This window comes from Lucilia cuprina, chromosome 5 (assembly GCF_022045245.1).
Source record: "Lucilia cuprina isolate Lc7/37 chromosome 5, ASM2204524v1, whole genome shotgun sequence".
NCBI classification, from domain to species: Eukaryota; Metazoa; Arthropoda; class Insecta; order Diptera; family Calliphoridae; genus Lucilia; species Lucilia cuprina.
The window spans coordinates 70,677,183-70,703,639 of record NC_060953.1 but is presented as its reverse complement, the minus strand read 5'-3'; the positions used below and the strand labels follow the sequence as shown (position 1 = coordinate 70,703,639).

Below are 26,457 nucleotides of genomic sequence, written 5' to 3'. Positions count from 1 at the left end.
TGTTCGAATTATTATTTATTCTAAAATGAAAATTTTTTATTCGCTCGAAGAAAAACTAATTTTTTTGATTAATCGAATTATTTTTATTCGAATGACATCCCTAGGTATCAAGTAAACGCTGATTACTGTTTAAATTTCTTTAAACTGTGTTAATATACAGCAATTACAAAAAACTTACATAATTTCCTATAGTTTAATTATATTATTGTAAATATGACGAACAATATTTTCGAATATTATATGAAAGTTAATTTCAATAATATTAAAAATAATCTATAAGATTCATTCATTTATTTATACAACCATAAGAAGTCATAAATTAACACATGAATAATAGAAGCTTATAAATTACACTTTGCAACAAAATTTGGGTCTTCGAATCTTTCCCGAACGTGAACAATGCTCAACATTTTTTGAGCATTATCCTCTTTGATTTTGATGAAATTCGGTACACAAATTCTTTTTATACATACAAAAATTCTAAGTTCTCCAAAATTTCCAAATTCATTACGATTATGATTTTATTAAAGTTCAAAGTTCATATTTCTAACAGTTTTTCTCAAAAGGATTAAATTTGATATAGTATATATTTAAACATATATGTATATCCAATTTGAATAATTTCAGGTTGTAATTCTTACCTATGTGTTGTAGTTTGACAATACTTTATTTGAAATATTATGGTTTAAAATATGGATAATTATATAAAAAATTATCTTGAGTCTAAGATATCTTAAATATCCTTTACTAAAATTTGTTTATAATATCAACAAAAACAAATAACAAAATCAGAGTTGGACCATGAGGGGATCAATAGAAAATCTAATTTTAGTAAACTATGCCATTAAATTAAAGATTTTCTTGTTGCACAGTGTTACTATTATATAAATAGTTTTCTTCAGATGTTGATCAGTATAGCCAGGCCATTTTCTTATACTTGCTCAGACTTTTGTACAACTTTGGAACAATGTCGTTTTCAACATTTTATTCGAAATCTTTCAGACTTTCTTATATTAATGAGACTTGTACGAACTGTCCCACATCGATCAGACTTACTTATATTTGATTTTGTACGAACTATCGAAAGAATGACAGACATGGTATCCGACATTTGTCCGAATTCATATAATTTGTCGAAAATTTCTTCAGAATTTCTCCAGGAATTTACATGAAATTTCGTACCGAATTCTGACCAACAACCCATCACATTTTTCGGAATTTCCACTGACAAAGAGCAACCTTTCATACGGATACCAAATTGGTCACTTGTGCAGACTGTCGATACGAATTCACAAAAAAATGTTTAGTGGGTATGTTTGTAAGCTTGATCTGATTATGTGTTCTGCCTAATAACTTAACATATTTTCATCATCATCATAGTCACCATCATGGAACATCAGTTTAAACAGTTTAACACCTTTTTCTGTAACATTATAATGTCAAGGAATAACAAAGTTAGAAAAATGCACATGCCTTATACAGACTGTATAATAATTAATATTATTAAATTTTGAGCTATAATAAATTGATTGATGTATAAATTAATGACAATAAGTAAGATATCTATATTCGGCTGTGCCGAATCTTATATACACAGAAAAAGATATGCCCAATTTTTTTCTTAACAATCGTTTGCTTAAATTTAATTTCGATTTTAATAAATATTTTTAATTGGGAAGGAAATATTTTCTAAAAAAACACTTTATTGAAATAAATATAATTTTTAGTAAATATTTTTACTGACTCAATGTTTTTGCTTAAGTTTTATTTATATGTCAGTATATAAATTGAAATAATTTGTACATGATTTATCTATCTATATAATTAATAGGTTTTTTTTGTGACCCCTTTTAATGTTACCGTATATATCTGATACTAGCAAAAAATATATAATTTTTTATTATGTATTTTATTTTAAAAATCGGAAAATTATCGGTAATTAAAAACAAGTAGGAATGTATAGTCGGGCATGTCCGATTGAGTATGTTAAAAATTTGGATTATTTTTAATATTATAACAATTTGTTAAAAGAAGTAATTTTCAAAAAGAGGGTTATATGGAAGCAAGGGTAAATATGGGCTTATCCTTACAAGTTATGTATGTTGGATTTCATCGTGATACTAATGTTTATACGTGAATTTTGACCTTCAAGTCATTATCTGAAGGGGAGTTTGTATGGGTACTAGGGTCAAATGAGGCCCGATTATTACAAAAATTTAGTGTCACTAAAAGTTCTATAAAGTTACGTTTTACTGACTTTTGTTGACAAAATAGAACATTTAACATAAGAAAAATATGTTAAAGGTCATTGCGATCAATTTGGCAATTTGATGCAGTTTTCCTATGATTTTAACTGTATTTTTTCAAACATGGAAATTATGCTCGGATTTATTGCTCCAATGATAAAACCGCCCGACATAAAAAGAAAAAATTCGTTAGACTTGTACTAGATGGTGTGTCCAATAAAATATAAACATTTTAGAATGGGAAAATTAGGGAATTTGAAGTAAGTCAATTTTTAGTAAAATAGTTCACACAATTTCCATACAAACTTAAAATTGTATTTCTTAATAAACACAAAAAAAAGGGAAATGGAAAGATTCCATGCAAAAAATAAATAGTTTATTAACCTAAGCTTATAAATTTTAAAACTTATATGGAATGAGATTCTCTCTTTGCCCCACTCTGATTTCATCATATTTTTCTTATGACACAATGAAGAAAGACAAAAAATGGAAGGTACTTTTTGGATATTCCAAAAATTACCTTTATTCAGGACATTTTTGAATATAAATTTCCTGGTATTAAAAATATTAAAATATGCATTTTAACAATAGTATTATTAAACTACAAGACATAGACTTCAAGGACCAAAACAATTAAAAAAAAAACCAGGGAAAATTAACAAAGTCGAATATAATGGATTTTGAAACTACCCACCTCTACCTCACACATTGAAGTAATACAAAAAATGGAAGGACCTTTTTTGATATTCCAAAAAGTACCTTCACTGTATTAAAACTATAATATAATATGTATTTTAACAATAGTAGTATTAAACTACAAGACATAGACTTCGGGGATCAAAACAATTAAAATCAGATAGATTGTTTGGAAAATTTACAAAGTCGAATATAATGCTTGTTGAGAAAAGTACCTTTTCGTAAATAATTTTTGTCAAGAACCGCCGAACTTATAGCGGTTTAAAGTTTAAACTTAAAAAAAAATCCTAAAATTTCGTTTTAAGCTGAAACTCAAAAATAAAAGCGTGGATATAACCCACAACGAAGGACTAAAAATTAACCCTTGTTTGCTTCGAAACAAGAGTGTTGTGAATTGATCAAATGTATTTTATATTGTTATACCCTACACCACTATAGTGGGGAGGGTATTATAGGTTTGTGCTGATGTTTGTAACATACAAAAATATTGGTCCAATACCCACCTTAAAGTATACCGATCGATTCAGAATCATTTTTTGAGTCGATTAAGACATGTCCGTCCGTCCGTCCGTCTGTCCGGCTGGCTGGCTGGCTGGCTGTCCATGTAAACCTTGTGCGCAAGGTACAGGCCGCAATTTTCAAGATAATTTGATGAAATTTGGACCAAGCATGTTTTTTGGCACAGGAACGAAGCCTATTGAAAATGGTTGAAATCGGTCCATTATTTCACCTGGCCCCCATACAACCGTACCTCCCGATTTGAACTTTTTATGCCATAATTACGTCAAATATTCTGCTATCTCTTTAAAAATTGGCACAAATAAGTTTTATATAAGTATAAATGCAGATTTTCGTAAGGATCGGCCTATATTTGACCCTAGCCCCCATACAAACCCCCCTTCAAAAAATGACTTAAACGTCTAAAATTAACTTGTATCGCAATGAAACTCAACAAAACTAACTGTTATTTAGAAATATATCCTTTTCCCAAATTAACTGAGGATCGGTCCATATTTGACCTATATAAAGCCTCATTTAGAAATTTTTGTTTTTTATCAATTGTTTAAATAAATAAATAAATTGCTTAAATATTTTGGAATTAGTGGTAATATTCAACATAAAACTTTCTTTATAAAAAATAATAATTTTATAAAAAGTAAAAATTTTAAAAATATACTCATGGTATAGGGTATTATATGGTCGGCCATGTCCGACTATACTTTCCTACTTGTTTTAATTTTAATGTAAGCCCATTATAAAAATACGCAGTTAGTTTATTTTTTCATTATATACAATTATTTTTAACATTTTGTAATAATAATAGTTCACAACAATTTCACTTATGGCATAAAACCAGGAATACTTATGGAAAAAATGTAGTGCGTGAAATTTTTTTAAATTACTCATTTCATATTAAAATGCTTAAAGGGTATAGGTATTTAGGAAGAACAAAATAATAAAATGAGAAAGCAAGAAATGAATGAGTGATATATTCAAATCTTTAAGTTTGCAATTCTAGAATATATTATAAAAACAATTTTCGAAAAGCGTTAATAAAATAATTTAATCAAACAAATATTTCAACTATTTAATAACATTTTAATTGAAAATAGGTCTTATAAAAGAACGAAGAATTCTCTTAAAACTCCTTATATCAACATATCAACAAATTTTGATATGCACAAAAATTATACTACTTATTTTTTTAAATTGGTCCCCATAAACCAAAATATACATATATGTACATATATACGTACAAAATAATTGGTCACCGAAAAACCGGTTATTATTGCATATTTCTGTTTTTATGAACCGGTTTTTAGACAACAAAGTATTATCCGGTTTTTATGTCTCGGTTAACCGGTTTCAAAAAATTTAAATTTTTAGTACAAAAATATATGTTTTTGACAAAAAATGACATTTTTAAAAATTTTGTATACAAAATTTTAAATATTATTCCCCGTTCGTGTTAAACAAAGTTAGGATATGTTAAAAATATTTTATGTATCAGGGATGGCAAAATTGGTACGATGGTACTTTTTTTGATACTATTTGATGTGCAAAAGTACCGTGATACTCCCGAGTCTTATTTGATACTTTCAGGGCTACAATCTCAATATCCGATTATCGTTTAACCGGTAGTAAATCTGTCTGTTAAAATAATTTTTTTGTATAGGAAGTTTCAAAAAATCGTTTTGAAACAACAAGAGAATTAGAATATGGGGATAAAAATTTCATTAAAATTTAAAATACTTTTTAAAATATTTTTTGGCACTTTTTCTCGAAAATGCATCAAATAAAAGTTGTAGGAAACAGCTACTAAAGTACTCTTTAACTTTAGTAGATGTTTCTCTTCATCAGACTAAATGTTAAAATATTTGAAACCCTGAGACTATGTTAGACGCTTTTATAAGATTAAACAGCGCTGAGTTCGAATATTACTTCATATATTCTCCATCGCATCTGGAATCTGGGATAATATATCCTGAGTTTGGAGAAAACGCAATTTTGTTCCCCTTTTCGAGAATTTATATCAGCGCCATGAGTGCTTTAAATATAACATTTTACAAAGTACAATTTCGATGTAATATTTGTATCGTAGCTATGAGATACTATGCATTTCCTGGGAAAACTTCATCAAATTATATCAAAGATGTTAACAGTGAAGGACGGACACCACATCAACATATAGCGTCCATTCCAATTTATAAATATATTTCAGAAATTACAAACTTTTTGGAAAAAAAACATAGCATGTGGAGAGGACAGTGAAACTCTGAAGCACTTTCTTTGCCACTGCCAGGCATTCGTCGAAGTTAGATCAAAGTATCTTGGAAGTGATGTTATTCCGGAAATAACATTCCTGACTAACACTGATTGGAATAATTCATTCAGTTCCTTTTTTTTCATGATAAAGATTGTGGCCTAGGTGCATTTCTATCAACCTAACCTAAGTACTTTGAGATCCAAAAAAGTACTCTCTGAAATATTTTTTGATACTGAAACAAAATCTCTTTTTCCATCCCTGTTATGTATATTTAATATTTACAATTTCAGGAAACAAATAAAATGTTGGCTTTTAAATGATTTTAAATTTTATTTTTGTTTTCGTTTTTTTTTCGAAATATGTGTCAAAATTGTCGTAATTTTTAGGTTATACAGAATAATACATAGCTTAGGTAATGTTATACAGAACAATAGTTTGGTCCATTTCACAAATTTTTAAATTATTTTGGAGTTTATATGCCCGTTATAGTACACTAAGTCGTTTTAAGGACCAGAAATACTGTAACAAAAATTATAAAGATTTTTTCCGCCATATGCTCTTAAAAACGGAAGTTTTGAGATCAAAATATTTTTTTTACAAATATTGTTATTATTTTTCTCATAAATATTATCATATATGTATTGCAAGTAGGGATGCCAATCGGGACTAATTTTTAAAAGTCCCGGGATTCGGGATTTTTAAATGAATCCCGATATCGGGATCCAGGAATTTTCGGGATTTATAAATCCCGAAAAATATAAATAAATTTTCAACAAATCTTAATAATTTACTGACAAAAATAACATTTTCTATTTCATATTACAATATGAATACATTAAGTATGCGTATACTAATACAGAAAGCTTTTCCATAAGTATTTTGTGAAATTTTTGGAAAACAATTAATTCAAAGTACTAACAATAAAAAAATAGTTATTTAAATACAGTGCTTTCTAAATACACCACTCATGTGACCAAACGTTTTGAGCTGAATATCGGATATATGGTTTTTAATGGCCATAAGGGAAACACTACAAAACTGGTCTATATCAAGTATAGCCATCGTAGTTCCAGCTTTTGCCAAGTTATTAGCAATATTATTTCCAGTTATATATCGTGTACTCTTACCCAAATAAGAGAATTATCATCTTGCCATCTTATTAAAGGGTTGACTGCCAGTATATATTCTGATATACCCATATCCGATAGTATCAATGCCTATTTATTGTCCATTTTATATCCTACACCACTTTAAAGGGAGTGGGAGGATATATTGGGTTTGTCCCGAGTAGCTCATAATTATGTTTAATATACTCGTATATCGACAAAAACTGGCACAACTAAGTTTTATACTAGCCTTGAAGACTCTATTAAATTTTAGGCCTCCTTATAAATCCCCCCTTCAAAAAATGACTTTAATATCCACAATCCGCGTAAAATGACTAGTGCCATAGTGAAATTCAGCGTAAATACATTTTATGTGACCGTAAATTTATCGTAAATTTATAAATATTATTTATTTTATGAGGATCGCCTCAAATAGGAGGCTTTGGGGGAAGCCCCTATATAAAGCGCATTTCAGAAAATTAATTTTTAACAATAAATTGCTTAAATATATCGAAGGCGAGGTACAAATCAAGTCAAATGCGCTATTATGAAAACTAAATCATAATTTCTTACTTGTTATTTTTAGATATCCGATAGTGTCTATGCCTATTTATTGCCCTTTTTATATTTGATATTTCAGCTTGTAAGTTAGTAGAGTCATCTTAAGTTAATTACTCAATGAATAATGTAATTCGATTTAAAAATAGTCCAAAATGTTTAACATTTTATGATCCTGCTTATTTTTGTATAAATGTATAAATTTAGAGGAAAAACACTTCGGGATTTTAAAATCCCGAAAATCCCCGGGATTTCATTTTTAAAATTCCGGGATTTTCGGGAATTCCCGTTTGGCATCCCTAATTGTAAGATCAATTTATCCCTCCTCTGACTACTTTCATGTACCTATCTAATAAACTGCAGCTTCAGATCTGTATAAGATTGTTTTCTTATGATATATTACTGTACATTAGAGTGGGTAGAGACCGTTCTATGGACAAAAAAGTTGTGTCAGTCACTCGTAGGATTAAAGATATGTTAATAACATTTCTAAAAATATAATTTTTTCCCCACGCCTAGAAATACCGCCCTTTTTGTTTTTCATATATTACGTCGTTATTTTAAGTCCGATCGTTACATATTATATATCAATATTTATGGCTTGGCTGTAGCTACATTTCACCTTAGACGATTTTTAAATTAGACGTAAAATGAGCTTATATTTCATGTAATTAAATGTACTTTATTCCAGTATAGCCACAATTTTAGATTTTGGGGAAGGATCTAGATATCAGACGTCGCGCAAGGAATATGACGTCTAATTAAAATATTGCCTAAGAGTGAAATATAACTAAAGTCAAGCCATAAACATTTATATGTGAAATGTTACGTTCGGACTTAAAATGGCGGCGTAATATATAAAAAACAAAAAGGGCGGTATTTCTAGGCGTGGCAAAAAAATATTTTTTATATTTTTAAAAATGTTATTTACATATCTTTAATCGTAGGGGGCGACTGACTCAACATTTTTTTCCATCCACCCTACTTTATATAGCTAAACTAAAAAGTGCAAATATCTTATTCAGCAATTCTTAATATTTCGCAAAATATTATCATCCAACTAAATAAAAGTATGTTTAATAGATTTCCGTACATTTCGGTTAACCGGTTTAAGATGTTTTATTGTTCTCGGTTAACCGACAAACCGGTTTTCTAGAAATGGCCAATTTTCGGTTGACCGACAAACAGGTTTCTTCAAAAGTCGGTTTTTTTAAACACTAGTCAAAACTCCCACATCTGACAACCACATAATTTTTCATGCACTTCTTCTACTTAGGGTTCTATAAATCGACTATCGAACAATCGACTTTTTGTCGAAAAAAGTCGATAACTCAACTATCGTCTGTGAAAAAAGTCGAAAAGTCGACTTTGTTAATAAAAGTCGAAAAGTCTGAAAGTCGAAAAGCCGAAAAAGGTCTATAAGTCGAAAAAAGTGGAAAAAAAGTCGAAAAGTCGGATAAAGTCGAAAACTCGAAAATTTTAGAAACAAGTCAAAAATAGTCAAAAATTTAAAAAAAAGTCAAAAACTCTAAAATAGTTAGAAAAACTCGAAAAAAGTCAAAAAATAGTCGGAAAAAAGTCGAAAAGTCGACTTTTCGTTTCAACTATAGAACCCTACTACTAGCTCTTTTCTATTACTAAATTCAACTGAAAAGTAGTGGTCATTATTAACCTTATTATCTGAATAAGAGAAAACAATAACTACATTATAACGAATGTATATTAAATTTATTATGTAAACATTGTAATTCCTATTTGCTATTACCTTGGAACCAACCCTTAACGAAAAAAACATTTCACCAGTAATATTGACGAAGCTACTTTTAATTTATGAGAACTTATTTTGTATTTTATTTTCGGTCAAAACAACAACCAAATTCATTCATATTGTGGTCTATCTAAAAGTTCGTAGCCAAAAACTTCAACAACTTAATAATAAATAGAAAGAAGTAAAACATTGGAACAACAAACTGAGTTAGCAACAATCTACAGTTCCAACGCTACAATACACCCTCCCGGACCCCATGTAATACTATCAGTTATTTTAAAAATAATACAACAACAATAAGAACACATACAATTACATAATTGCAATAAAAAGTACGACTAGCCATATTCTTAAAGATTTAAGTCTGTTCGTTAAATGTTTACAAAATTTTATTTAATTAAATAAAATAAGAAAGTACGAAGAAACCGACAATAAAAAAAATATTTTATTTAGGGGGTTAAAACCAAAACTTCTTCTCACAGCGGAAATGGTAGACATATCCGAAAACGGGGGAGGGCTCTGAATCCTCAAATGATAGTAACAACAAACTATAGCAAATTCTAAAACGAATAGCAAGTGGTCAGCGAAACCAATCTCGAAGGAAAGGATATCTCAAGAGAAGCCCATAATAGGAAAGGAGAAGCTAGCCCAACTCCAATAGACCAGCAGAGTGAGGAAGATCAGACCAACAATAACATAGTGGACCTCGCAATCGATTCAAAGGGTAAATCAATAGAGGGCGTGAGCTGCGAATTCGGCATGAGCGTAATGTTAATGAAGTTGGCATCTCACTTGGGGTGTCAAAACCGGTCCGACAAAGACTCTAAAATACCTACGACGGTACCCATTACCAAGTACAGGAGCTAAATCCTAATAGACAGGAGGAAATCAATCACTCTCCAGAAGACAGAACAGCAGTGCTTTCCAAAATTTTGAAGATGTGAATTAAGGACATCGCAGTTCCATCAATAATACCCACTGCATCAATAGCCACTTCAGGATATACAGAGGAGTCAAAGAGCAAAGTGGTGAAAAAACTCGCTGAAAGACTGTTTAATGGATGACCATGATAACTTCCATCGAAGCGAGACCACTGAGGAACCTTGTACGATTCGCAACAAGGTTTCTGAAATAAAACACTTAAATTTCCAACTTTTGTATGATAATACAGAGAACCCCTGGTTAACTGGGGAGATCCGAATCCTTGGAAAGACTTCGTAAACTATTTAATCGGACGCGGCGTAAAAATATTGCAGTATACTGGGATAAGTGTCGTAATAAACAGGGGGATTTTATTAAAATTGTTCGAAAGCCAAACGAGATTCCTGAAAACTTTTCTTTAATAAGGTAGATAGTGTAAATGACGTATTTCAGATAAAAATATTCCTATCTAAAACTTATGTCCAACAGGAATATATTATCTATGACATGGGCAGGAGGATATGGTGGAGACAATGAAACTCTATCTTTCATTTCCTACATGGTATATCAAATAACATAGATGAACCGATATTCGACGAAGGGAAGGCTAACATGGAAATTGTTATTACATCTGATATGGTTAAACGGGCAATCAAGAGCTTTGCTCCCTTCGAAGCTGCAGGGCTGGATAGCATTTTCACGGAACTTTTTCAGATGGAGGAGGGACTGATTTCCGTACAACTTTCTCAGATATTCACTGCATGCTTGAAATTGTTATACCCACATTTAATAGCAGGGTGCAAGGGTAATATTTATACCCAAACTAGGGGAGCCTAGCTATGCGACACAAAAGTCCTACCGACCGATTAATCTTACGTCCTTCATACTTAAAACCATGGAACGGATAGTCAATAGTACGCCTTAAAGCAGTACACCAGACAAATACCTTAAATATAAGCAGCATGCTTATTTAAAGGAATGATCGGTGGAAATCGCTTTAAACGACTACATAGGTGAATCCTTCGATAGCAAACTGTATATACTGGCGGAATGCAAAAATTAAAAAATTGGTTATTTTTGTTTTGCTTATATACATGTGAATTATTTTTTCTTTTTGCTTATTTTTAGCAAACAATTGTTTTAAATGCTGTTTGCTTTTATTCTCTTTTTATACCCTTCACCTTCGTGAGAAGGGTATATATAAGTTTGTCATTTCGTTTGTAATTTATATAATATAATTTTCCGACCTCATAAAGAATATATATATTCTAGATCCTTATAGATAGCGGAGTCGATTAAGCCATGTCCGTCTGTCTGTCTGTATATTTGTTGAAATCAGTGTCATTACAATGAAGTGACTACATGCTAAAAAGGCTAACATCTTCCAAAAAAAATTTTTTGTAAAAAAAATTATTAAAATTTAAAATATACAATAAAAAAAAATGTATGAACATGTAAAAACAGGTAAAAGTTCGGGGATACCGAATCATACATACGCACCAACACAACTCGTTTTACAAAGATTTGCTCATTTATTAGATTTATGCTTAAATTTTGTTATCGTGTATAGGTTTTATTTACGGAATACTTTATTAATGGTTTGGATCGCGGACCGAGCTCTAAGAAGGATGTTTTAAATCAAATCACTTTTTCGAATATATCATAATACTAATATGTTTTAATAATTTATTAGGAATAAATTTATTTTCTGAAAGAGGATTTACATACATATATAGAGGTAAACTTGATTATGAAGAATTTCATCGCTGCACATGTTTTTAAGCAAGTTATTATGGACGCTTGGATATAGACCGATTCTTATGGAATTTGACAGAGACATTAAAGATCCTATAAAACTTATTAAGGTTATATTTAATTTTGCATCATCCTTCAGGAGTGCTGTTAAATTTGGAGAAAATGAGTACCGATGTTGGGGTGCTTGTGCTACTTTTGGAAACCTATCAATCGACGAAAAAAGATTCGATATAACTAGTTCTTTTTATTCTTACCAAATTTTTGAAATTTATTTTTGTTATTTTTTTTTTTTTAATTTCGAAAATATTATTGACAATTTATTCCAGAATTACAAACATGCGTTATTGAATAAAACCCTCATTAAATTTTTCTTCCGAACCCTGTTTTATCATTTTTTTCTTAATGAATAATTAAAATATTTGACATCCTAGATTATTTAAATATATTTTTTGGTCTTAGACGTCCTAAACAAAGAAAACCATATAGGTTTTATATCCTAAACAAAATCGTTGTTACCTACCTAGTGTTATTAGTTCTTTTATATACATACATACATACATACATACATACATACATATATACATATGTATGTATATGCTTATTCTTAGGGGCATTAAAAATTTTTCGAACAGGTTTTGTACCCCATCCTTTCGAATTTGATAAAACTTGGTACACACATTCTTTGTATCAATACGAATTTTAAAGTTCACCAAAATTTTTAAATTCATTACAGTTTAGATTACAGATCGTTTTACAAAGATTTGCTCATTTATTAGATTTATGCTTAAATTTTGTTATCGTGTATAGGTTTTATTTACGGAATACTTTATTAATGGTTTGGATCGCGGACCGAGCTCTAAGAAGGATGTTTTAAATCAAATCACTTTTTCGAATATATCATAATACTAATATGTTTTAATAATTTATTAGGAATAAATTTATTTTCTGAAAGAGGATTTACATACATATATAGAGGTAAACTTGATTATGAAGAATTTCATCGCTGCACATGTTTTTAAGCAAGTTATTATGGACGCTTGGATATAGACCGATTCTTATGGAATTTGACAGAGACATTAAAGATCCTATAAAACTTATTAAGGTTATATTTAATTTTGCATCATCCTTCAGGAGTGCTGTTAAATTTGGAGAAAATGAGTACCGATGTTGGGGTGCTTGTGCTACTTTTGGAAACCTATCAATCGACGAAAAAAGATTCGATATAACTAGTTCTTTTTATTCTTACCAAATTTTTGAAATTTATTTTTGTTATTTTTTTTTTTTTTAATTTCGAAAATATTATTGACAATTTATTCCAGAATTACAAACATGCGTTATTGAATAAAACCCTCATTAAATTTTTCTTCCGAACCCTGTTTTATCATTTTTTTCTTAATGAATAATTAAAATATTTGACATCCTAGATTATTTAAATATATTTTTTGGTCTTAGACGTCCTAAACAAAGAAAACCATATAGGTTTTATATCCTAAACAAAATCGTTGTTACCTACCTAGTGTTATTAGTTCTTTTATATACATACATACATACATACATATATACATATGTATGTATATGCTTATTCTTAGGGGCATTAAAAATTTTTCGAACAGGTTTTGTACCCCATCCTTTCGAATTTGATAAAACTTGGTACACACATTCTTTGTATCAATACGAATTTTAAAGTTCACCAAAATTTTTAAATTCATTACAGTTTAGATTTTATTAAGGTTCAAAATTTAAATTTTTCAAGACTTTTTTCGACAAGTATTAAATTTGACATAGTATATTTTCTATAAACTATGTCTTGCAGTTTGAAAATATTTTATTTAAAATAATTCTTTTTGGATCACGGAATCATGACATCAAACAACGTCTTAGTCAAGAATATCTCAAAAAAACCCATATTTTTTCTTTATTCCTTCACATAAGATTGCTTATAGTGTTTTCAATAAAATATATAAATTTCTGAATGGGACAACTGATTTATAGGAGAACTTTAATAATACGTATTTTTGTTCTCGTTGCAGGTTTTGGCTTCGTTACATTTCAAAGTGAAGATGTTGTAGACAAAGTTTGTGAAATTCATTTCCATGAGATAAATAATAAAATGGTAAGTTAAAATGTGTATTCTCATTAGTTCGTCGTCAGCATAATACGTATTTAAAAAGACACACACTTTATCATATTTAAATTTTAATTATTAAAAAATATTTGTTTGTCTACAGGTCGAGTGCAAGAAGGCCCAACCAAAGGAAGTAATGTTACCAGCAAATTTGGCTAAAACTCGTGCTGCTGGCCGTTCCGCTTACGGTGAGTTGGTAGTTTGGAGCAGTAATGCTAACACTAGTTCAGCTGCCGGTGCTGCAAGTGCCGCTGGTGGTGGTGGTGCTACAGCTGCCGGTATACTTGGTAGTAATTTTGCCATGGCAGCAGCTGCTGCTTCTCTACCCAGCGCACATCATCATCACGCTCATGCTCATACACATGCAACCCTGTTTGGTGGTGTTGGTTCGGGTGGTAGTGGTAGCGGTACTAGTGTGCACTCTAACACTTCTTTGCGTTATACGCCATATCCATTGCCAACACATTTCGCTGCAGCGGCAGCTGCCGCTAATCAGCAACAACAGTTACATCAACACCAACAGCAGCAACAACAGCAAAACTTGGCAAACGCTGTAGTTGCCGCAGCAGCCGGTGCTCAACCCTCCCACACTTTCTTACCACTCTCAACAACAACGCCCAATCCTTCGGCCGTAACTGGTCACACTCTTTTGCAATATGCTGCGGCTGCAGCCGCTTCCAATCCACATCATGCCTCGGCTTTATACGATGCTGCTGCTATGGTTGGCTATAAGCGTTTGTTAGCAGCAGCAGCTGCTACACAACTTAGACCTACCAATGCAAATAATTCTTTAGCAGCGGCCGCAGCTGCTGCTGCAGCTTCTGTACCCTCGGCTCAAGCCCAATTAAGACCAGCTACGGCCACCTTAACTTATCCCTTCACCGATTTACTATCGGTACCGGGTCTAGATATGCCCACCGCAACTCTCTATCAATTACAGGGCACAAACACCCTTGGAATCTGACCACCTTCAGCGGTACTAACACAACTTACACGTCCATAATTAATTTTCCGATTTTTAAATTACAAAATTTTTCATTTATTCATTTCTCATTTAAATATTATTTATAGTTGTATTCATATTATACTTACTTAACAAAATAAACATTCAGATTTGGACATTAATTTGAATGTTTGTTTCAATTCAAAAAATAATCTATTGTATGTATGTTTAATTTAATATGTACTACTACTGCAACTATTATTGCTAAAACTTAACTTTATTAAACAAAAATATACAAGTATTTGTAAATTAATGGTCAAAATCAAACAAACAAGAGAAAACATAAACCACTAGGTTTAGTTTAAAATTATTAATTAATATTTAACTTAACAATTAAAAGAAAATTTACCATAAAACTATAATACCAAAAATTAAGCAACCAAAATAAAAAGAAAGGAAATATTGTGTTTTGTCTAACCATTTGCATTTAGTGTTTTAGTTTAACATTTAAAATCTAAATCAATAAAACAAACGAAAGGTCCTTTAATCCTTAGAGTTATATTAAAACCAATTAATTCATAGGAATTTAAAGGACTTTTAAATGTTTCAATTAACATTTGTACTTTCCTCTAAACACTAACTTAAATGTAATTAGTCTATTAAAAACATTAAAAGCATATAATGTTTTAAGCAATCGGTTAATCTGATTTGCAGAACATGAAAAAAACGAAAAACTACTTTCAGAAAGGAAATTGATTTTAATATAAAAGGATGTTGATTTTCGTGTATTTATATTAATTCTTTCCTGAATATTAATTAAAATATTTGTAAAAATTTTTCATAATAAAATAAAATTTATTGAATTGCTAATATCTCATATTACATCAGTTTTCTTCTGAAAATTATGTTATTTCTTTTTCATTAAAACATATTAGATATCTTTACTTAGTTATAAGATTAATTATTCTAAATATTTACGATACATAAAAAATAAATTTTGTAAAAACCGTATAGTAATTTTCCAAATCCGAAAAAAAACCTTAGGGGCTTAGAGGCCAAATTTTCCGATTCGATTAAAATATGAATTAAAAAATTAGGTGTCATGAAAAAGTAGATGTTTTTCCTAGGCCAAAATATGTATATGAAATATTTTTAGATACTGATAATTTATACGTAAGTAGACTATATGAAACTACTAATTTGACACACAACTCGAATTATTAAATACAAGCATACAAATTTGTAGAATATAAGTAGTGGATAAAAGTAATAAAAGAATAACAACAGAATTTGTAAAAAACGTAAAGTGAAATCAACAGAATAAGGATTCGAAGGTCGACATTTTTGTTTTATTTTTTAAATTATAATTTTATCTCGCTAATTTTAATTTTTATCAGAAAAGATTATAAATGTTGTAAGATCATGATAAATTGATGGCTAGGTATTAAAAAATAAACAAATAATATGAAAAGTTTGCTCTCATTTCTAGAAAAATATGATTTAATTACTGATAAGAAACCAGTAATAAGAAGTTAATTCTTTTAAATAATTTTAAAAAAAATCACATTTAAAACTAGTTTTATTTTACATATTTAACTTAAAATTTAAAAAAGACAATATAAAAATAGAAAAAATTTCATATTTTAAAAATGTTTAAACTATTTTTGTAGTACACTTTGGTTTTTAATAAACAACTAGATACAGAAAAGAATTATAGAAAAAACTTATAAAAGTACAATGATTTATGAATATGAACACAAAGTGCGAGGTTTCAACGTGGACTAATTAAAAACAGCAATAACAGTGAAACATTATTTAATAATAGAGAGGGAGCGAACAACAATTACGTCAAAACCCATTGCAAGGATCTAAGAGGATAATTAAACATACATACGTACAAAAGCCGATAAAAAACAAAATTAGTGAAAAAACGGCAGCTAATCAATGGAATTTTAATAAACAATCAACAGCACCAGAACAATTCAACAGCAACGGCAAAAATGAATAAAAACATTTATAATTTTTTATTGCTTTTAAAATAGATGTCTTTTTATTTAAATTTTGTCAGAATTTATATTTATCTACTTTTTAGTTGTAGTTTATCAAGAGGCATTTCTTGAATTATTTTTTTAACTAATTTATTTAAATGTGATTGTTTTTAAGTTTTTTATTATGAATTCATTTTATTAAAAACATATATAATCTAAACATATATTTATACTAAATAATCTTAATAGTTTTAGTGCAAAGAAAAAAATACAAAATGACAATTTTAATCAATGACTTTTATTAGAAAAGTATTAGATTAATATCAAGTAGGAAAATATAGTCGGTCATGACCGACCATATGATACTCCACACCACGAGCATATTTTAAAAAATATTTATTTTTCATTGAAAAACTTTTTTGCTGAAATTTACCTTAATTACATTGTACTGAAATAATTAAATTAAGAAAATCAAATTTTCTAAAAGAGGTAGCATATATTTGTGTATAAAAGTTAACTATGTCGAATTTTATCGCTACACTAATGATTATAAGTAAATTTTGAACGTTTTAAACATTTTTATAAGGTTTTGTAAAGGGGCTAGAAGAAAATAAGAGCCTTATCCTTACAGATTCATTTGTGCTTCAATATACCATGAGCTAAAAAGCCCAACTCGTCCAGTTGTTGTTGTCTATGTGGGATAATGGACCGTTTTTAACCAGTTTTGAATCGACTCAGAAAATGATTCTGAGTCTATCAGTATACCTTACATATGCGCGTTACAAACATCAGCACAAACATATAAATCCTATCCAATACAGTGGTGTAGGGTATAAATATGTATGTATGTTGCACAAAACAGTCGATTGAATGTGGGGATTATAGTTACATCTGTACTTTCTATCACAAATTTTAATTATTCACAATACATTCATTAAAATCATATTGTCTCTGAAAGTAAAATATTAACAATAATATTAATTATTTTTATTTAATAGAATAGCTTATTAATTTACTTTCTCCATTCGCCTCTTTCAACAGACCGTTTTGTGAACAAATAATTTTTTTTAGTTTAACAAGGTCACAATTTTTTTAACTTCTGTTAGTTTTAAGTGTAATTTAGTTTTTAGTTTAAAAGATAATTAATACTAATATTTTTAAAATTAACAACAAATATTACAAAATAGGAATAAAATTAATAATTTTTATTATTACAAGAAAAAAATCTTTTAGCTAATCTTAGATTTTTTCTAAATTAACGACAACTACAAAAACAAGTTGATGAATCGAAAAGATTTGTTTGAAAATATTTTTAACATTAAAATTTAGTACATTAGTTTAAAATCTAACTTTTATAAAATCAATAATTACCTACACTTTAGAAATAAATAAAAATAAATTTAAAGTATTTTCAGACAGCAATAATGACTATTCCTATTTGTCAAAACCTTTTTTAATATAAATAATAATAACAGGAATATTGAAAAGCGGATCAATAGAATTTTCGGCATCTATGTAATTAGTTTTCTCACTTTTTAGTTGTGGGGTACATCAGAAACCTACACAAATATAATAAAAAATGTAATACATATTATAAATACCTGAGTACGTATTTATAATTGTCGTCGTGTTGTCGTCTGAAAATATTTTTAGTAAATAAGATTATAACTAGTTAATACTAAACTCAAACATTATCTTTATATATCTGTGTGTTTGTTTAATATATATATATGTGTGATAGTATGTGTTTCTGTCTTAGTGTAGGATAAAGAGAGATACTTAAAGAATTCTAAAAAACAATAATAAAAACCATTTAGTCAAATCTTCTATAGTCAAACATTATAACGAAAAAATAAATAACTTAGTAAACACTAGTAAATACACATATTTACACATCTATAATTACATTTTTTTAAATCAATTAAATACATTAATACTTTTTTAATTTCTAAATGTTTTAGATTGTACTCGTACAAGCAAAATTTTAGCGAATTATTTTCCTTTTAACAGAGAACAAAAATATTTATCCAAACATAAAATTTTTTGAATTTACAACTTTTTTATATCTTTTATTTTTTAGAATTTGTTTATTGACAAAAGTGAAAATTTTTAGAAAGTTTTGTAATATTAATATTTGCCTTTATTTTTTTTCTTTCATTATTTATCGTCAATACAGACAACATCATGTGGGGACTAGGGACATTACCGGAAGGTAAGTGTAAAAATGTTTCTTAATTATATACACATAGTTTAAATATAAAAACACATATACATACATACTATTATTAAAAATATTTTAAATCATATACTTTAGTGTGTTCTATATCTGACGACAAAAATTCGTTGTTCGTTCCAATTGTGCGTATAGCATAACACTTTCACAAATATTATCTATCCAACGAGGTATAAAACATTTATCTTACGTATGTATATACACATATCGTCATATAAAATCCAAAAAGTCCTAAGTCACATTGAACAAATATTTCAGAAGAAGCAAAAAACCGTCTAAAATGATAAATAAACCAAAAATGTTCAACATTTTCTCAAGTTAAGCTTATATCTTATTGACAAATTATTATTCCGGAGAAATGAAACTTACGCCCTTGAGAATTTGTTTTTTCTGAAACCAAAGGGCTTAAGTTACATTAAAAAATAGTAAGTTTTAACTAAATTCAAATCGGTTTTTGTTGGTTAAAAAGGCCAAAACATGAAAGGCATGAAACTTCTTTGTTTTCATAAAGATTTTACGAAATTTGGAATTTTGCTTTGAAAAATTCTAAAACTAATAAAATAATCTCTAAATTACAAGGATTCGCTAAAAATGTCATTTTTGTATCATTTGATGTCAACTTATAACATTTTACAGTTTTGAAGTTAAAAATTCAAAAGAATTTTAAAATTTTCATGACTTTTAAGGCATTTTAAAACATAACCTTTTAAAATTTCTTTGATAGGGACGTTGATTTTAATTGTAAGATTACGGCTCATCATAATCAATCAAAAGGTCGATTTTGAATTAAAAATTAACAACGAACTCAGGACAGCCCTGTGAATAAAAATTAGAGCAATAACTTGCATGGTCAAGTACCAAGTTTTTCTATTGTAAAGGGTTTATAAGATTTGGCACAGCCGAATATAGCAAGTTTACTTGTTTTGTTAAGTTTTACGACGAAGGTTGACATCTTCTGGATTAAAACGTACTGATTTTGAAAAAAACTATGTATATCCGGAAATAAAATATTTGTATATTATGTTTTTTTTTTAATTTTAAATACTCATAGTTTTACACATATAGTAGTATATAGACGAAACTAATTGTCAAGGACCTAAGTCCCCTGTCAAAGACCTAACTGGTGAGAATGTATTAGTAGAAGCACAAAAATAAACACAGTTGTTCAAAAGTACTAAATAAAAATTTTATTTTTTGGACGTTATTTTCTTTGTGTGTTATTAATGAAATTTTATATGGCAGTGAATGGAAATATTAGTTATTTTTTAAAAATATATTTTATCTTAAAACATATTATAAACACGTCTTTTTGTTATTTTTGTGTTAAATTAAAAAATTATGTAAAATACTTTTTTAATTGTCAATACTAAAATGTACAGCTTTTCATTTTTCAATTTTAATTAAAATAAAATAAAATGTCAAAGAAAAAAAATTTTTTTTTCGTTTGTAAAATATAAATTATTTTCGGGTTTTTAAAGAAATGAAAAGTGTTGAAAAAAATAATAAACATTAAGTTTAAGTGATAAGAAAAACTAATAACTGGTAATATCCTCGCAATATTGCGAAGAAAATTTGATGTTTAGTGAGTGCGTTTAGTTCTTGTTTGTTTTATTCTCTCAGAGCTCGTCTGTGTGAAGAGAATAAAAATTTTTCTTTGAAAACCCATTCAGTTTCGCCTATATGTACTACTATATGGTTTTACATCCCTATTATTGTTTTATCTCAATATTATGTACTCTGTTTTTGTTTTAGGGTTTCCAGCGGCTGCTTACGCTGCCTACGCAGCTGGACGTGGCTACTCGGGTTATCCTAGTTTTGGTTTACCGTATCCTACTGGTGAGTTTCAATAGTCCTTTTAATGAATAAATATACATAATAGTTAAGGATTTCCATTTGAAATAATATCCCTACTTTTTAAACCCACTCGAAATAATACAAAAAGTAATAAAAAATTTGGCTATTGCAATTTTATTTTAACTAATTTAATATGTATAATAATGCTTGATGCACGCTTAGGTATAAACAATTCAAAAAGAAAACAAACAAAATAAAGTTTTCATGAAATCACCACAAACTAAATTTTACTAAAAATAATTATAAATATATGTATGCATAACTCGAATTTCAATTGGAAAAATTTTGTGATTAATTAAAAAAAACGTGTTTACTGGAATAGTTTCCAATTCAAACAAATGTATGCGTCTTTCTTTTTGCACGGGACTACACTAAATCCATTTTAGATTGTAAAAATTGTATTTAATTAATAAATAATTTTTCATACTAAATGAAGTGCATTGTGTGTGTGTTTTTTCTTGTTTGCAGAAAAACTAACAGAGCTTACATAAATGTAAATCATCTGCAATAAAACATTCAAAATTATTTGTATTACATTTGCTTTTTCTTTTCGATATTTTTTTATATTTTCATTTGCATCTACGACAGCTGGTGTAATGAGTGTAGTCCCGGAAAATCGTATTTTGATTGGTGATTATATGGTGGCTCCTCCCACAACTACAGCTTAAATCTTTCCAGTTAAAAATATTATTTTATATTTTCTCTTTGTTTATTATTTACATAAATAAGTGTTTTTTTAATGATTTTTTTCAGATTTTTAATTTTAAACCTTTTATTATCACCAAAGACGTTGCCCAAAAAAAAAAAAAAAAAAAAAAATAAAAATTATAGACGAACAAAATGTTATATAATAATTTTAAATTTATTTATTATTTCGCTAATAAATTTTCTATGTTTAAGTGATAATTCATAATATTGGAATAAAATTATATTATTTAAAAAAGAGGGAAGCATTTCGTAATATTTTTTTATTTAAAAATGTTAACACTATTTGAACAATTCGCCACTGGTATTATGTTTTTGTATTTATGTAGTTGGTTGCATTTAACCAGTATTGTTCAATTCACAATCGATGTTGTAGCGTTGTATGCCAGCAGCTGAAACAATAGTCATAACAATGTTTTTGGTATTTTCTATGCAAAAGTTCTATACAACTCTTACGACAATTTTTCATATGTTTTTCGAATGTCGTAAGAAAATTCAATGTTGTCAATTGTCTATTTCAGCATATAAATAAAAAAATCAATCGATTTTGGCATAAAAAACGATAAAGTGGAAACACAGAAATTACAAACAAACAGCTGTTTACCAAAACAAAAATACAATTTTATTAGAAACTGTTTATTTATTAGTTTAAAATGTGGAATAACGAAAATAATATAATTTTAAATAAAAATAAATTAATTTGGTTTATTTTGCTCGTTTAATTATTTGTTTTTTTTTTACTTTTGACATTGTTTGTTTTGATTGTTTTTTATCGTGAGCATAAACTTATGACTTGCTACAAAAATCTGTTCACAATCACTGTTACTACACTTTAGTAGATACAATATACAACTTGATTGTGAATTGAACATATGTATTTCAAAAGGATGTTACGAAATTTATTAAATACTTTTTGGAATGTAAATATGTAATTATCATTATGACATAAAATTGTCTTAGGTAACGGTTTTAAGAAATATGACGAAAATGTTTCATTAATAATTAACAATAATGGATTTAAAAAAATGTTATAATAAATCATTATTATAAGATAAGAATATTTGGTTTTGGTCAACGTAACCAATGCCAGAGGACGTCAAATTTTTGTATTATTCATATAGAAACAAAATGCTAAATAAGGTTAAATTGGGAGGAAAAAAATTAAATATTTAGGGATGTAGTTATATTGTATATAAAAAATTTTACTGGTCTTCATAAAACTAATAATTGATTCCTGTCACAAAAATATTAAAAATTAAGTTGCAATAATCTTAAATCTTAGTAATTAGATGCAATTTTTATCACACCCACTTCCAACAGTTTTTTGGAAAAAGTATAAGAAATGAACTACGAGGAAAAATTCAGCTCCTTAAGTTTGTAATTCAATAATAAAATGTCATTAGTTTTTCAAATTTTATTTGATTTTTTGTAATTAAGAAAAATTAATAAAAAAAATATTAAAAATCAGTTAAAAAATTAAGAAATTTGATAAAAAGCACATATTTACGAACTAGCGAAATAAACAGTTTTTTGCTGTCCTGAAAACTTGTGTTATTTTAGATAGAGACTATGGAATATAGTCCCTCGATATGTTTCATTCCATGAGCAAACAAAAAATATTAATTTGTAAACTTGTGTTCTGATATTATTATCAGGGAAACCAAAATGTGAAAATGGATGCTTTTTGTAGTGCGTCGTATGGACTCACGGATAATATATTTACACATTTTAGTCTATTTTAAGAATTTTGGCATCGATTTGTTAGAGCATATTTTTGCATAATTTAAGGCATATTTTCAAGTTTTTAGCACATTTCACTCTTTTAGTGCATATTTTAATATTTTTCGCTTTAGTTTATTTTTGTTATCTACAACCAAAAAATATTGATTGCTAATAACAGTTATTTAGAACAAAAAAATATATTTTTCATGTTAATTGGTTACGGCGACGTAATTAATATAAATCTCATAATAATGATTAAAAAATCCCTAACTAAGACTGTGCAACCTTTTGTTTCGAATGAAAAAAATAACAATTATAATCGGTCCCTTGTTGAATTCTCTAAATTTATTAATTTATTTTTTTTTTGTGTTTTGTATTTTTAAACATTTTGTGTCGAAAACCAAATTCTATAATATGTTTGGGGTCAGTTAATCTTTTATTTAAAGTGAGGGCTCAAGATGTTTGGACCATCACACTCAAAACCTTTTTATGTGGTTTAAATCGAACATAATATTTTGTATCAATTATCAATATTATTATTAACAGTTTAATAAGTGCATCAGTAATTTGTTACATTTGAGGTTGGTTTGTATTGTAATATTTTTGGGAAATTATAAAAAAAAAACTTAAACATTACTAAATTTTTATTTCATTTTATCTCAATCGTTAGATTTTTATATCTTTCCCATAATAACCATTCCTGTAAAACAAAAACAATAGCAAAAATATATATTTTTTTTTCTCTTAATTTTTTCAACTATACAAAGTAAATGTACTATAATTTTGTAGGCTTGACTATATGTGGAATCGGTAGAAGCACGTTTGGCACATGTAGTACGAATGCAGGCAGGCGGCCTGGTACTGGTAGCGGTGCCGGTACCCAGCCTTCAACAGCAGGATTTCCTCACCAGGCGTTAACGCTGCCCTTAGCCACAGCTCTAACACGTACTGCTGCTATTAAATCACAATTTCTGGGCATCAACAACTTTTAATAACTATATTTTTTTTTGGTGAGGCATTTTAAAACAGCTTGAGCTTCAATGAATCACACACAGAGTCCAAAAGGATTTCTAAAAGAGTAAAAACAACAAAAGCTCTTTCTGCTCAAATTAAAACAAAATGTCTCTCTTTAACCCTCTAAGTAGTACCAAAAAAGGGCATTAAATGTTTTTTCTTTTTTTTTTTTTGAAATTATTGCAAATTCGAAATACATACGTACTTCGAAAAAATCAAACATTTGCAATGATGATAAATAAAACACAAGCTAGTTTAGTTAAAAAATTAGCAAAATTAATTCGTTTTTTTATTATAAAAATAATAAAAAGACAAGTAGTTTGTTTCTTAGTACTCGAAATATCTCTCTTCACTTTTAATATACTCACATATATAAATATATAAAATATATAATATGCTATAACAAATATTATTAACCAATTATATTATCTAAACCAAAAACATAATTAAACTCAACTCCAGTAGTAATCGAAGGAATGTTAGTTTTTCATAATTAAAACGTTTAACGATCCGTATATATGTATGTATGTGCATACGTAAGCAATTAAAACGTCAGTCACATCAATTCATTAGATTCTCAAAAAGAGAATATAATCAATTAATTGACATTTTTCAAAATATGAATAAAAAATAAGTTAACTGACGTTTATTGTTTTGATTGTTCTAGTTATTTATCGAAAAAACTTTAATCGTAATCTTAGATATGTATGCCAAATTATTAAATCTCGTAGAAATTAGTAGATGTCTTAGATCTCTTACACACGTTATCTCTTTTTAACCAAAGACGTGTCAGAGTGCTTAATTATTTTGTAATATTAATGTATATGTTTTTATTGACTCCTTTGAAAAAAAATTAACTTTCGAAAGGAACTTATTTTATATGAAATATTAGTAGTGTTCGTACTAACGTTCGTTAATTTTAAATTTTTTTCTTATATTTTTTTACATTAAGCGGAATAACAATTATATTTTCATTCGTTAATTTTTAATTGCTCTATTCCGACATACGCCCTTAGGGATATACGTACTTATGTACAGAAAAATATACATGTACTCCATGACCCATATACTACATATGTATTACTTGTTTCTTATTAACCAAGTCACTTCTAGCAAATTTGAGTTTAATTTTGGATACATGAACTAAATTATCACTGTAAAGGCTCAAATTTATGTGTCTCAGTGCTAAGTTAAAAAAATTAAAAAAAAAAATACATAACTTTCTAATTTTGATGATAATTTTGTTAAATTTTAGTGCGTTTTTATTTACCAAATGGAAAATTAAAAGATAAAAAGTAGATAGAATAAAAATTTTAAAAAAGGAACACTTTTAAATGCACTAAGAAGATAGTTTAATGCTGAATCATTCTTGCTCTCAAAATTCAGAAGGAAAGGTGTATTTATTTCATTGTGATCAGATTTTCCTTTATATTAAAAAGCACTAAAATATAACAAAGTTATAATCAAAATTAGAAAGTAATGTATTTTGTTTTTGTAAATCTTTTAACTTGGTGCTGAGAAACATAAAATTGACCTTTATAGTGACTATGTAGTTCATGTATCCAAAATTAAACTCAAATTTGCTGCAGGGATATATGCACATATCGTTCATCCACTACTAGACAAGCATAAAAAATTTTTGAAAAAAAACTTGATATACAAAGCATATAGTAGTACATATAGGCGAAACTGAAGCGGTTGTCAAACAAAATGTTTATTCTCTACACAGACGAGCTCTAAGAGAATAAAACACAATCGTGAGAATTAACCCACTCACAAAACTTCAAATTTTCTTTGCAAAATTGCGAGGATACACTCGAAAAAAACCATGCCTAATATATACGAAAAATGTCGTACATTGTACGAATTTAAAAACATTTCGTGTATAATACGAAATATTATTTAATAAAACCCTTTTCTATTTTTACGAAAGTACGAAAACCTTTCGTAATATTTTTTTCTTAAATTTTAGCGAAATAAAACATAATGATATTAATTATATTATGATTACATAAAACTACAACATTTTTATAAAATTTAAGAAAAAGTATAATAT

The 26,457-nt window shown here is 28.0% G+C and overlaps 1 protein-coding gene across 14 annotated transcripts in view; it reads left to right on the top strand.

Annotated features, from left to right (window-relative positions):
• The window catches only part of LOC111691012 (RNA-binding protein Musashi homolog Rbp6), a 275,440-nt gene that overhangs the window by 209,098 nt on the left and 39,885 nt on the right, over window positions 1-26,457 (top strand). For 12 of the 14 annotated variants that reach the window (XM_046953188.1, XM_046953186.1, XM_046953197.1 and 9 more), the window contains 4 exons: window positions 13,848-13,930; window positions 14,046-14,130; window positions 19,050-19,085; window positions 20,859-20,942. In XM_046953188.1, the coding sequence (XP_046809144.1) occupies window positions 13,848-13,930; window positions 14,046-14,130; window positions 19,050-19,085; window positions 20,859-20,942 (288 nt within the window). Of the gene's footprint in view, window positions 1-13,847; window positions 13,931-14,045; window positions 14,131-19,049; window positions 19,086-20,858; window positions 20,943-21,548; window positions 21,783-24,176; window positions 26,296-26,457 lie in introns of those variants that run through there. The other 2 variants (XM_046953189.1, XM_046953199.1) reach the window with 2 other exon arrangements.